We start from the raw sequence: 12568 nt of genomic DNA, 5'->3' as shown, positions 1-12568 counted from the left end.
TGCTAGGGCTTCGAACACCGATTAATATTAAAAAAAAAACTCAAAGAAAAAGAAAATTAAATTTCTTGAAATTTCAAGTCATTTTTTAAAAAGCGTGAACTTTTGTAACGCTAAAACAAAAATTTGCTACAAAAATCATAGTTAAAAGTTAAAACAAGGTATTTGAGTTGTTTACCAAAAAAAAAAAAAACAAGGTATTTGAGTTCAATACAGCACTCAAGACTAAGAGTCTCACTTAATTGTGAGTTTTGAATTAACAAAAGGTTACTTTCATCGAAGATAATTATTAATTTGCTTTAGTTTTAACAGTGCTAGTAATGCTTACTTCACTCTGGTCTAGAAGTTGAAAAATTGTAAATTACGTAAAGAAGCTAAATATGAAATAATTTTTCGTCAATAAATTGGCAGAGGAACCATATATCATTAAGCAGAAATTAAAAAATAGAAACGGGGTAGTTGATAAGTTAAAAGTGAATCATGCAGACTACCAAAAAAAAAAAAAAAAATTGAATCATGCGTGTGAATCAGAGTCACATTACTGGTCAGAAAACAACCTAACTTGTTCTTTCCGATACAAATTAGATAACCACTATCCTTGCTCTACAAGGTTTTATTTTATGAATTCTGTTTTCGGAGTGTCTTATAAGCAAATTAACAAGTCCACACATAGCAATTAGTTGGCTGCGTTTGTTGACTTAACAAGTTAAGGTTTAGTTCTTGTTTCGTGAACTCTTTTTTTTTTTTTGTTAAAATCTTTTTAACCCTAAAATAAATAATTCCAAAGAAATACTTAGATTAAGAAAATAATTCTTCAATTCTAAATTCGTCAGATTGAATATAGAAATGAAGTTAACATTGTGATTCTGAGCTATGCATAAAAATATTTAAATTAAACCCACTTAAAATTGGGTCATAAAATTGAATATGTTGTAAGTAGAAGATAACCAAACTCAGTGAATGAAATTAAGGCCAAAAGAAAAAAAAGAACAGGTATGATACTGATGGGGAATAAAAATCACCAATTGGATTGGACACTACACAAGAGTTGGACTAATCAATTAAATTGTCCAATATCATCATCTGCCATAACCATTCTACTAAGAGGACTAGGCCCAAGCTTCTTTCTTCTCATAATACTCCTCTTCCTAATAACTTCCATTTGATTTCTTCTTCTAATCTGCATCATTGCCTCTTCCTCAATGACAAACCTTCTCATTAGAACATCATCAGTCAATGATTTACCCCTGAACACTCTTCTTCCCTCTGTGCTGAGCCTAGCACTAGGAACTCTTTCTTGTGCAGTTTGTAATGGTTTTGATCTTGGGTAACTATTACTTCTTCTAGGTGGAACCTCAGCTCTCAAAATCTCATTGTAGGAATATATAGGTGCACAAAGACAAACCCTTGTAAAGGAAGTTGCAACCTTTAGAGAGGAACATTTTCTTAGCTTGTTCTTGTTGGGACTTGGTGTAGGGACTTGGGGTGATTTTGGCATTGTCCTCCATAAAGTGGCATTTGCTGTGGGAATTTCTGAGGATTTGGAAATGCTTTTCCATAGGGTAGCCACCTCTTTTGCTCTCTGATACCAGGGCTTCCTGCAACTTGAAATGAAACGAATGTCATGCATGAAATCTTGAGATGATGCAGCTGCATGATTCATACCCTTCACTACATTCATTTTTTTTTTTTTTCTCTCACTTGAAAAGATACAAGCAATTATGCAAATTGAAAATGAGTTAAATTTATTAACTTTTTTTTTTCCCATAACTATCAAAGAACCATTTTGTACGGTCAGACTTTGTAACAAAGTTAATCTAAACTTGCCTGTGCCAACTGGGAAATTCCAAATATAGGTTCACTGTTGAAATTTTCTATAAAGCAGGCCAGCCAGAGAAAATGGACCTTCCTACCTTGGCGTGAAGTTTGGGCTTGGTCAAATTCATAACATTACCAAGTTTGAAGAACTATAATCTCCATAGATTAGACTTGGTCTACACAAAGGTTAAACCAATCAAAAAATCTAGAATAATGAGCCGGTTCTCCCCAATTTTAGTTTTAGGCCTTCTAGAGGAATAATGCGAGCATTGTCTCCACATTCAACTAAAAAAAATGGTTATAATGTCCAACCTTTTAGATGATCACAATTTTACATAAACATTTATTTATTAGCATGCATACATATATACATACATACACGTTCAATTCAGATGCATGGAGATCAATGGTAACGGTTGAAATGAAAAATAAGACTTCTTATTTTTACACCAAACTAAAAAAATCGCTCCCATGTATATAGTGATTCATATGGCGAAGAGTTGAATACATAAGATAAATTATAAAGTGGGGTGTGTGTTTAAGTTGTGAAGGAGAGAAAGGGGCAGAGGAAGATAAGAAGGGCATACCTTGTGTTTGAATGGTTCTTTGGATCTTGCATGAACAAAGAAGAGTGAAAGTATGAGAGAGTTGGAGGAAGAGAGAAAAGTATTTTCATTTGTGTTGAGAGTGAAGAAGAGCCTTTTGTTCCAGTTTGTGACTCAGAGATTGGGTTGGCAACGTGCTTCTTTCCTTTTCTCCCATTCTTTATTGTAAACCAACGCCTTTCTTTTGCTTTGGTTGCCATGATTCCTTCTGATTTTTGAGTGAGAGAAATATATTTGAAATTTCAAAGGCAAAGTGAAAAAAATGTTACTACTTTTAATGTGATTACCAAGGTGGCCCCTATCTCTTCAAAAAAAGGGAAGAATGCCCTTATTCAATTCATTACTTTCTGGAGCCTTAATCATATTTTTCCCCCTAATGTTTATGATTGCCAGGAAGAGGAGATCACTGAGGTCATTAATTGTTATAAAACATGCTTGGCCTGCCTTTATGACAGAAAAATTATTGGCTGCAAAACCACAACTCTGTTCACTTGCACAGACTAACAAACTATTTGTAAAGAACCTTGAGATACACCACTCTAAAAGCTAGCTCAGTGCCCAAGATCTTATAAAGGCCATATTAGTTGTCCATCTAATCAATGTGGGACTATATATCTCAACACGCCCCTCACGCAAGAGCCTTTTTAGGCTAGAAGCGTGGAAATTGCACAGGCCCATTTTTGGTTTACCTTTTTGTGCTTTTTTATTTATTTATTTTAATTCCACTTTTTAAAGCGGGGGACGGTGAGGCTCTGATACCATGTAAAGAACCTTGGGATACACCACCCCAAAAGCTAGCTCAAAGAGTGGGAGTGCCCAAGATCTTATAAAGGCCATATTAATTGCCCATCTAATCAATGTGGGACTATATATCTCAACACTATTAACTCATTCTTCGTATAATATATCAAGGCAATGATAAGTGGACCAAAATTTATTATTATTTTTTTTTTAATTATGTAAAGTTATTTGATTTCATGAGAATTTGCAAATGTTATGTGATCCTGCACGCGTTTCAAACATAAATTTTATTGTACATGATGTGTTATGGCTTTCACGTATTATCTCTCTAACATCACCCATTAATTATTCTAAACATGCTGATAATTGGACCTGCCATCATTGTGAGAAAGCTGTATATATAGCGGAAACACAAAAGTTATAAAAAGGACGCGATTTAGTAAAATTTATTGATAAAACGTATACAAAAAAGTTACTACATAGCTATAAAGATTGTAATTTTTTTGTAATGATAATAAATTTCTTATCCATACCAAATATCTAATAAACCTAAATTGCATATGTCACCAAATTTCATCAATTAAGATAAAAATGTGTTCAATCTTTTGAGTAAATCTTGTAAGAGGAGGGTAAGACCATTTCGCTTTTGGTACAAAGAAGTTAAGATTCCAAAATAAGTAATGATTATTGTAAATAACCACTCTAACCCAAAATCTTAAAGTGTTGCGTAAGAGCCTTTTTAATGGTTTATATTAATCTCGGGCGGTGAGGATCGAACTCATTACCTTGTGGTCAAGGAAGCTCTTATATCATGCAATGAGCCATCTCAACCCAAAACTTTTTAAAGGTTTATATTAGGGTTCGTCTTTTCTGCCGTAAACTTAATACGACGTCGTTTTGGGCGAAAATCATGGTATTTTTATAATTTTAATTTATTTCAGAGTTATAATAATCTTTATATTTATAATTTTTTAAGATTTTAATACCAAAACGACGTCGTTTTGAAAATAAATGCATATAATTTATCTACAGTAACTCCATATACATTTTTTCCTTTATATTTCTGTAACAATTAGCTATAACATCAATTCATAATCGCCCCCCAACTTCTATGAGCGATAACATCAAAAAAAAAAAAAAAAAAAATTTGCATCAAATTGTAGGGAAACGTAATTAATAGCTGCACGTATCTGCAATTAATTCCTTGCCTCAACAATATAAACCTATACCTATCACTATCATCTTTCTTCCAATTCAAAGTATATCTAGAAAAGGAGCTATAATTTCCTTTCATGTGAACATCACCATTTGAAAACGCTCCATGCCATGCATATATAGAAGGAAGGATTTAATTCCAATAAATGTGAACTTGTGCTGTGCAATTATTACACAAGCTCCTTCACCTTTTCTGTTTATGATGATAATGGGGACGTTCAAATAGAGGAACTTTTTTTTTTCTACGTGCCCAAAAACCGGTGTTATCAATTCTTGACTCATATACAATTAATAGCCTTTCACACATGATTTTCGAAAATAGAAAATAATGCATGCACGATTAAATGCTTCACAAACACTCACACACCACAAGTTATTGGATAACGAATAATACCATGTTGTAATTTTTATGAATCGTTGAATCTACCTTAAAGTCTATAAGGAATGTGTAGAATAAAATATGTGCAAGTATCATTGCTCTTTGAATATTTCAACCATCTACCTCCAATTTTTTTAAAGAAAACCAAACAAGAAGAAGAACTCTCAAAGGTTTCTCATTTAAATTCATAATGAAACCATATAATTAATAAATAACGGACAGAGATGTAAAATCATATTTTAAAATTCTACAATCCGATATGGTTATAATTATTTTGCCACTTGATGATGTATTAGATTATTAAAATTCGTTAAAGGTGTTGTGGTCCTTTATATTTTTATCCCCAAAACTCCAAAAAGCTGCAACAAAGAAAAAAAGACATTATGATTGGAGATGTTGGTTGGCATATGAGCAATTGTCATTCAATAATTAAAGATTGCTATTAATATGCCGAGAGATAAATTATGAAATTAGGTTACATGCAATTTCTTATGGAAACTGATTCTTATGAAATAAGACTCGAAACTCATCAAGGGTGGACTCAATTTTTCTTTCCTTCGTTAAAATTTCTATTTCTATATCTAGTTAGGTAACAAGGGCTTGCCCAAAGAGTATAAAACCACCAGAGTCATAGTATTTAATGCGCTTATAACCTAAACCTTTTTTTTTTTTTTTTTTTTGTAAATTATTATTAATATTTGAGTGGCTGGGAAGGGTCAAAAAGAATAAGAGGTTGCAGAATCTGAGTAATCTTTTGCTTTTTGTACATTGTAGACCATGGAAATCATTTTGTTCACTTTGGATTGGAACGAAGACCTTCCAATCAAAAGCACAAAGAAAGAGATGTTGCTATTGCGGTATGGCGTCTGCAACTTTACTAACTTTCCGGAATTTAAGGTCTAGTGAACATATCAAATAACCGCTTTCAAGAAAAAAAAAATTGAAAAGAGAAACTAAAGAAAAATGTCTGAAAAATATAATAACTAGAAAAAGATATAAAATATGGCTCAACTTTCTCATGTTCGGGATGAATCCAGATTAATATTTTAAAAACCCTTTCAAAAATGATATTGGAAAGGGTTAAATATATGCTCTCATCTCCATCTGTTCAGTTCCCACTAACTAAGCTACTATCATTTGGTTTTTTTCTTTTTCTTTTTTTGGTATTGTGTGTGTGTGAAGAAAATTGTTTCATTGAGCATTTGGTTTGTATAATTCAATCTAGGAATAAATTTAGCTTCCACCATTGCCATGACATTGAGCGATGCCAAAATAAAGCATTCATTGATGTGATATTAGGGTCGAGATGGCTTACAGTGTACTATAGAAAAGTATACTACAGAACCCGACAACTTGAAGGTTCATCAGTTATGCAAAATTAAAATCAAATGGATTAGTTGGCGAGCACTGGAAACATATATCATGATGCTGCATGGCATATTCACGTGCAATCCCTCTCTTTCTTTCTTTCTTTCTCTTTTTTTTTTCGGTTCATTATTATCTCTTATTCACCAAACCAAACATTTAGTTAGCCCCACACCCACTTAAGGAATATCCAAGTCCTAAGGAGAGGGACATTTAACACCCATCAACTCAAATTATTTTCTTTTAAAAAAAAAATAGTTCCTCACAAAATTGAAGCCACTTCAAGCTGAATACTTACTCACAAAAAATGAAACGGTTAAAATATATTTTCAATTTGGTTTCTATACAAAAAAATGATTTTATCCTTATATATATAATCATTTTTAACTATGTGAGATTGTTATAGAATCACTGTGAAGTATGGATCAAATTAAAAAATCAGTGTCACATATAAGGACCAAAAATATATACGTGATACTCATTTTTAACTTGGTCCTCACACTTTATTGTTGTGTTACAACTCCATTAACTCCAAAAGTATTGTTGAGATATATAGTCCCACATTGGTTGTATGAGCAACTAATGTGGAGCTTGTAAGGCCTTAGACATATCCCAAGGTTCTTTACATAATATCATAGCCTCGCCGTCCCCCACTTTCTCTTGTGGAGTTTCTTAGCACAGGTAGGTTGGGCCTGTTGCATTGTCCACTCTTCAAGCCCAATGAGCTAGTCCCACATTGATTGTATGAGCAACTAATGTGGAGTTTATAAGGCCTTGGGCACTCCCACCCTTTGAGCTAGCTTTTGGGGTGGTGTATCCCAAGGTTCTTTACAAGCATATTATGCATATAGGGATTAAATTAAAAATAATAATTATACATATCGAGATTAAATTTAAAAAAAAAAAAATTGTACAAGAATTAAATTAAAAATATATTTTGACCAATAATATTATTCACTGTGACCATAAAAGTTAAAACAACTTCTGTCAAGTTATGAAGGAGAAAAAATGAGCTACAAATTATATAGTCACTACAGATTGAGAAGTCTTATTCACTGGTTATCAGGTTCCCCTGAGCATTTCTTGCTCCAACCAACTGATCCAGCTTTGCGCTCCCCACGCTTTCTTTTATTTTTGGGAAAATTTACATCACTATTTATGCAAGACTTCATAGTTGATTGCTCTTGAGACACGGCAGAATTTGCTGCTATGTTAAAATCTGACATGGGGTTGTCTTCACCTTCTTCACCTTTCTCCATGTCCTGAGGCTTCTCAATGGAATGGTGATGTTCACTTTTAAAGGTGTGCTCCTCTGTTTCAGCTACCTCTTGTATCAAGACATTGTCTAACATCTAAAACCATCCATCTCAAATTTCTTAGTCTACCAAATTTAGCAATAGCATTATCTCAAGCAACACTTTTAGTAGGTTTGATGTCTGATATAGATTCCCGGCAAGGAACAAACAGAATATAACAATGTTTCAAAAGAAATGTCTAGAAAGAGGCATTTATTTGTTGGATTGTATATACCTATCTCATGAGGAAATTTTTTTATAGAAAGTTGTTTTGAGTAGCATATGAAAAATACCGAATTTGATACAAAAAGATGAAAATGAAGTCTGCCTTTATGGTATTTTATGTAACAAACTTTTCTTACATAAATATGAAGACCCAAATAAATCATATTTGATTGCATAAAACACATAATAAGAAATTGACAGAAATTATAGGAAGAACTAAAACTATGTTATACATAGTTTGAGAAAACTTACATCTTCACATGAGTCCCCGGCCAGGGCAGGATGGAGGGTGACATCAGTAGCAGACAATAAGCCCACAGTGCTCTCAATTATATCAGGAACAATAATTGGAACTTCTCCATAACTTGAAACAGCACTGTCAGGAATAACAAAATCTCCTAAATCAAACTCAGCTACATGGTGAGTTGAATTATAAATAGCCCCAACAGATGATGTGTCTCCATTCCCTGCAGAGATTGTAGGACTTTGAGCTGAGCTAGTCTGCATATCACCATGAGGAAGAATGCTCCAATTCTCTGATGAAGAAAACTTTGAAGCATTTTTGGCCATGATCGAATCGACTTGACTCTTTAGCTTGTGGACTCTAGAATGTAGATTGTCAATTTTCCAAAGGAGCTGCTCAAAGGAAGTATCAGCATCGCTGAACTCAAAGAAAGCTTGATCTTCACCAATGCCAAACCTGTCTGTTGAATCCGCACACAGGTCTGTGGTCACTATAACAAAAGATTAATAAAAAAAATTAGTCATGAGTTAGATATTTGAGGCATAAGAAAGATGATAAAATGAAAGACAATTCCACACACACAAAACACTAACATAATGGAGTTGAATAAAGCAGTTTCTTTTTCTTCATCCTTTTCCTCATAAGCGAAAATAATACAAGAGATGTTAATGTCGCCAGTGACTTAACATGATATGCAGCAGAAAGGTATTATGTATCATTCATTACAAAGCAGGATTTCTAACCTGGATTACCAAAATCATCAGCTAAACAGCCATCAGGATCAGACTTCTTTTTCTCTACAATATATGTAATGGAAAAAGTCACACACTTCTCTGAAGCAGGGAAAAGCGGCAGGTATCAAGATAAATGAGTGCAAAGAAGTTTGTACCAAGATAGGACAAAAGATAATGTTGTGATGTATACGATGCCATTTCAGTTGTGTCCTCAACTTTCTTTCTTTTTCTTCTCTTTTTGGCCTTACTTCTGTACTGGTTACTTGAAAATGGCAATGACTTTGAACCACACTCTTCTAAGGTAAAATGATCAGGTTCCATATGTTTTCTTTTATCATATTCTGCAAGCTCTTTACTATATTTTAATGCTTGTGAGTCAATTTCCTTCATTCTTAGTTCTGTCCATTTCAAACGCCACATTAGAGGTCGTATAAAGTTCCTCCAATGATCTGTCAACTTCTTCTTCCTACAGTTACACAGAAATTAATATATGCATAAATAACTCAAATTATAATGATTACTATTATATTGTAATAAACACAAAACATTCAAGAACTTTTCTTCACCATTAAGAACCAACTAACTCGGTATAGTTGTATATACCACTACCAATTGATGACTAGCATGAGGAAGCACAGGTTAATGGACTCAGAAAAAGACATTAATGATAACAGACAGCACAAACAATGATGATAGATTTTCCAATACCAATCTATTTCCATGCAAGAGAGTTTAAAAGTTACTGATTTGGAATAAAAATCACCTCATCCGAAATGAACAATCAAAAGCATCAAACGTGCATGCCAAGCCATTATCACCTAATAATTCTGACTCCACTTCAGCATCACTCACTCTAGGACAATTTTCAGCATCAGAAGTAGTGTCAGCAAATGAACTTGAATACTCAGTTTCATCAGGGTCCTCATTTTTGTTAGATGCAAAATCACCCTTATTTGTCCAACTCACTATATCAACATCAGTGTCCTCCAAGACTTTTGTAGTATTAGTTTGTTCATCCAGAAAGGGCTCCACCTTAATGATGGCCTTCTCACTGTCACCCATGTAACTCAAACCCTTCTATTCCACCTTCTCCTTAATTGATGCAACTTCGAGGGTGAATTTTGTCTTTCACAAACTTAGCTCCCTTTAATGTTTTCCTGGTCAAATTAAAATTCATCCAATTCAAAATCAACTCATTAAATATACAGTTGATATTGGTTTGATAGTAAATAGCTCAAACAATAAAAATAGCAACTTCTACACGCAAAAAAAAAAGGGTTATAAAATCCAAGATTTCAAAGGACTTTGCTTATATGAGAAAGTTACAGGTCTCTTGCTGCGCGTGTGTGAACAGATCATAGAACAGAGTAATGAAGGTAAAAATAGAAAGAAAGAAAAAACGAATTGTTAAATTGTAGTGTCCAAACATATTTTTTTATATAATATAGAGCAAGCTTATACTTATAATCTTTTTTTTTTCTTACAGTGTTTTACAACCATATCTTATCACCGTTGATTTCCGCCAATCAACGGTTATCATTTTAGCAAATTAAATTCATTAATTAATTAATTATTAATTCACAATAAATGATAACCGTTGATTGACGAAAATCAACGGTAATAAGATATGGTTGTAAAAAAAGAAGTTGTAACTATAACCTTCCTCTTTTATATATATTCTAATTTAAAGAAGTTGGAATTCAATTTAAATGATTTGGAATCCATGATAAAACATACATGAGCCTTTTGAACAATAATAGGTTAATCATTCTCCCTTTTTATTTAAAATTAATTTAAATATTTCTTATCAAAGTAAATAAAGATATGACTGTCACTTTCAAATTTTAATTGAAACTTCTTAATTTGTTTTGATGGCTCTGTAAATAGAATCAATCTTTTTATCTCTGCAATGCACAGGTTTTTTAATTTCAGACCAAAAAAAAAAAAAACTGTATACAAATAATTAACTTAAATGATCAAAGTGTGTAAAATGATCAAAGTTGTAATACATTCCAAGCTTCACTGAAACAAATAATTCATCATAAATTCAGTTTTGCACTACAAGATCTAAAAAACTCAAAATATTATCACTAAACTTAAAAACACAGAAATCATGTTCACAAACAGCAAGGTAATTAAGCTAATGTACACCGAATCAGAAGAAACCAAACAACGGCAAGCTAATTGCAGTATACAAAGACTTGGGGGAAGGACAAACACTAACATATGTATGTGTTACAACTAATACATGAAGATATATGGCATATCACTACAAAAGTAGGTGTATGACTGTGAACTAAGAAGATATATTGAACTTGGAAAACTTTACGTGCATGTGTTGTGATACAGTGTGTATAGTGAAAGAGAGGAACAGTGATAGTACCCAGAGATTGGAATAAGATTAAGATGCGAGTGAGGATAGTTGGAGTTGGCGGCGTGAAGGACAAAGTGAGAAGTTAACGTTATATTTATAAACCTAGGAACGGTGAGAACGCAGGTACCGAATATATTGCTCTATGCTTCCCGCTTTTCTTGACACGTGTCGGGGACTACCCTAACTTTAACACTTGCCCTCATTATGATTCACTCAGTTACGCAATTAATTTGAGAAAACTCTGTTTTGATATTATGTTTTAATTTTTTGGAAGATTCAAACTTGAAGAAAATTGGCTTAAAATTATTTTTAAATATTTAAAAAAAAAGCTTGCTTCGTGTGAACAAGAAAATAAGTTTTAATCATTTAATATTATATTATTAAAACAAGTAATGAATGTAAATTAATAATATAATAATATTATATTATAAATTTTAAAAAAAAAAGCATTTGGTAGAGGAAAAAAATTTTACCTGAAAATCACGCTTTCTGAAAATATGGTGGGAAAGTAAATTAATATTACCAAAAAATTATTTGGTAAGACAAAATATTCCCATAAATATTGGGTCAATTTTTTGATGCTATATTTGGTTAATGATAAAATATTGCTGGGAATAAGAGTAATTTTACAAAACAACCCTCTATTTTGTGAATCAGATCAATCTTGTGTTTTTCGTCCTCCACACGAGTCGTCTTCTTCTCTTTCTGATCATTATCTTTGGATCTGGATCCTCTCATGTGAGGAATCATAACTATACAAAGGTGAATCAATGGTAATAAAAGAGGAGAGAACAAAATGTTAAGATAGATAGTTATAAAATCATAACCGTTGATTTACCTTTGTATGGTTATGATCTTCCCACATGATCATATCATTTTTTTTTTCACACAAGAGGATGCATTCCCATTATCTTTAGCTCCCCTACATTTTCTTTCTTCTCATCACCAATTACAAAAATTCACCAAAAATGCAGGTCCCAGTGTTATATCCCACAACACCATTGTTTCTCTCTCTACAAATTCTCTCTCTCTTTCTCCCTCTCTTTCACATGATGTTTCTTATAGGTTTGATTCTCAAGTTGTAATTGTTGGAATTTATATATATATATATAAATTGTGTAGACAATCTATTGGTTATGAATAAGAAGTTTGGTAGTGAAAGAGTGTGTCTTTTCGTCGACAAACAGATGTATCTTTTCATCCTAAAGGATGTGTTGTTTCATCTGAACGGATCTGTTGTTTCATCTGAACAACTGTGTTGTTTCATCCTAACGGACATGTTGTTTCATCCTAACAGACATGTTGTTTCATCCTTGAATGGGTGCCTTTTCGTGTTGAACGAATGTGTCTTTTCGTATCCAACGGATGTGTTGTTTCGTCGTCGAATATGTGCCTTTTGAAACGTGACCGGTCAGTGTCTATAAATAGACACTGACACCTTCATAAAATTAATCCAGTTTTCTGCACTTAAACTCTGCCGGAATTTTTCTCCTTCCGGTTTTGCATACTGTTGTTCATCCTCCGGTGTGATTTCCTCTGACAATTGTTGTGTTCGTTTGGGCTGTTGATTGGTAGT

General features: G+C 32.9%; 2 protein-coding genes across 2 annotated transcripts; both read right to left on the bottom strand.

The window, feature by feature from the left end:
• Positions 1-1054: 1054 nt before the first annotated feature.
• On the bottom strand, positions 1055-2463 carry LOC133315795 (uncharacterized). Its single transcript, XM_061517468.1, has 2 exons — positions 2403-2463; positions 1055-1595 (listed from the first exon to the last, which is right to left on the bottom strand). Exons 1-2 carry the CDS (start codon positions 2432-2434, stop codon positions 1055-1057), a joined length of 573 nt encoding a protein of 190 aa, XP_061373452.1. The 5' UTR covers positions 2435-2463.
• A 4626-nt stretch (positions 2464-7089) lies between these two features.
• On the bottom strand, positions 7090-11046 carry LOC133315804 (uncharacterized). Its single transcript, XM_061517476.1, has 6 exons — positions 11002-11046; positions 9382-9775; positions 8774-9084; positions 8628-8681; positions 7893-8374; positions 7090-7472 (listed from the first exon to the last, which is right to left on the bottom strand). Exons 2-6 carry the CDS (start codon positions 9678-9680, stop codon positions 7173-7175), a joined length of 1446 nt encoding a protein of 481 aa, XP_061373460.1. The 5' UTR covers positions 9681-9775; positions 11002-11046; the 3' UTR covers positions 7090-7172.
• Between the last annotated feature and the right edge of the window lie 1522 nt (positions 11047-12568).

The sequence above is a fragment of the Gastrolobium bilobum genome, unplaced genomic scaffold, assembly GCF_033153095.1.
Source record: "Gastrolobium bilobum isolate Gb01-03AN ecotype WA unplaced genomic scaffold, APGP_CSIRO_Gbil_v1 utg10138, whole genome shotgun sequence".
NCBI classification, from domain to species: domain Eukaryota; kingdom Viridiplantae; phylum Streptophyta; class Magnoliopsida; order Fabales; family Fabaceae; genus Gastrolobium; species Gastrolobium bilobum.
Note: the sequence above shows the minus strand (reverse complement) of the source record. Positions and strands in the feature narration are given on the sequence as shown.

Coding starts and splice junctions, on each gene's coding strand:
- LOC133315804 (XM_061517476.1), bottom strand. CDS start 9,680: ATGGGTGACAGTGAGAAGGCCATCATTAAGGTGGAGCCCTTTCTGGAT. Junction 9,085..9,381: donor GATTGTTCATTTCGGATGAG/GTGATTTTTATT, acceptor GTGTAACTGTAG/GAAGAAGAAGTTGACAGATC. Junction 8,375..8,627: donor TGATGATTTTGGTAATCCAG/GTTAGAAATCCT, acceptor CTTTTGTTATAG/TGACCACAGACCTGTGTGCG.
- LOC133315795 (XM_061517468.1), bottom strand. CDS start 2,434: ATGCAAGATCCAAAGAACCATTCAAACACAAG. Junction 1,596..2,402: donor AAGAACCATTCAAACACAAG/GTATGCCCTTCT, acceptor TTCAAGTTGCAG/GAAGCCCTGGTATCAGAGAG.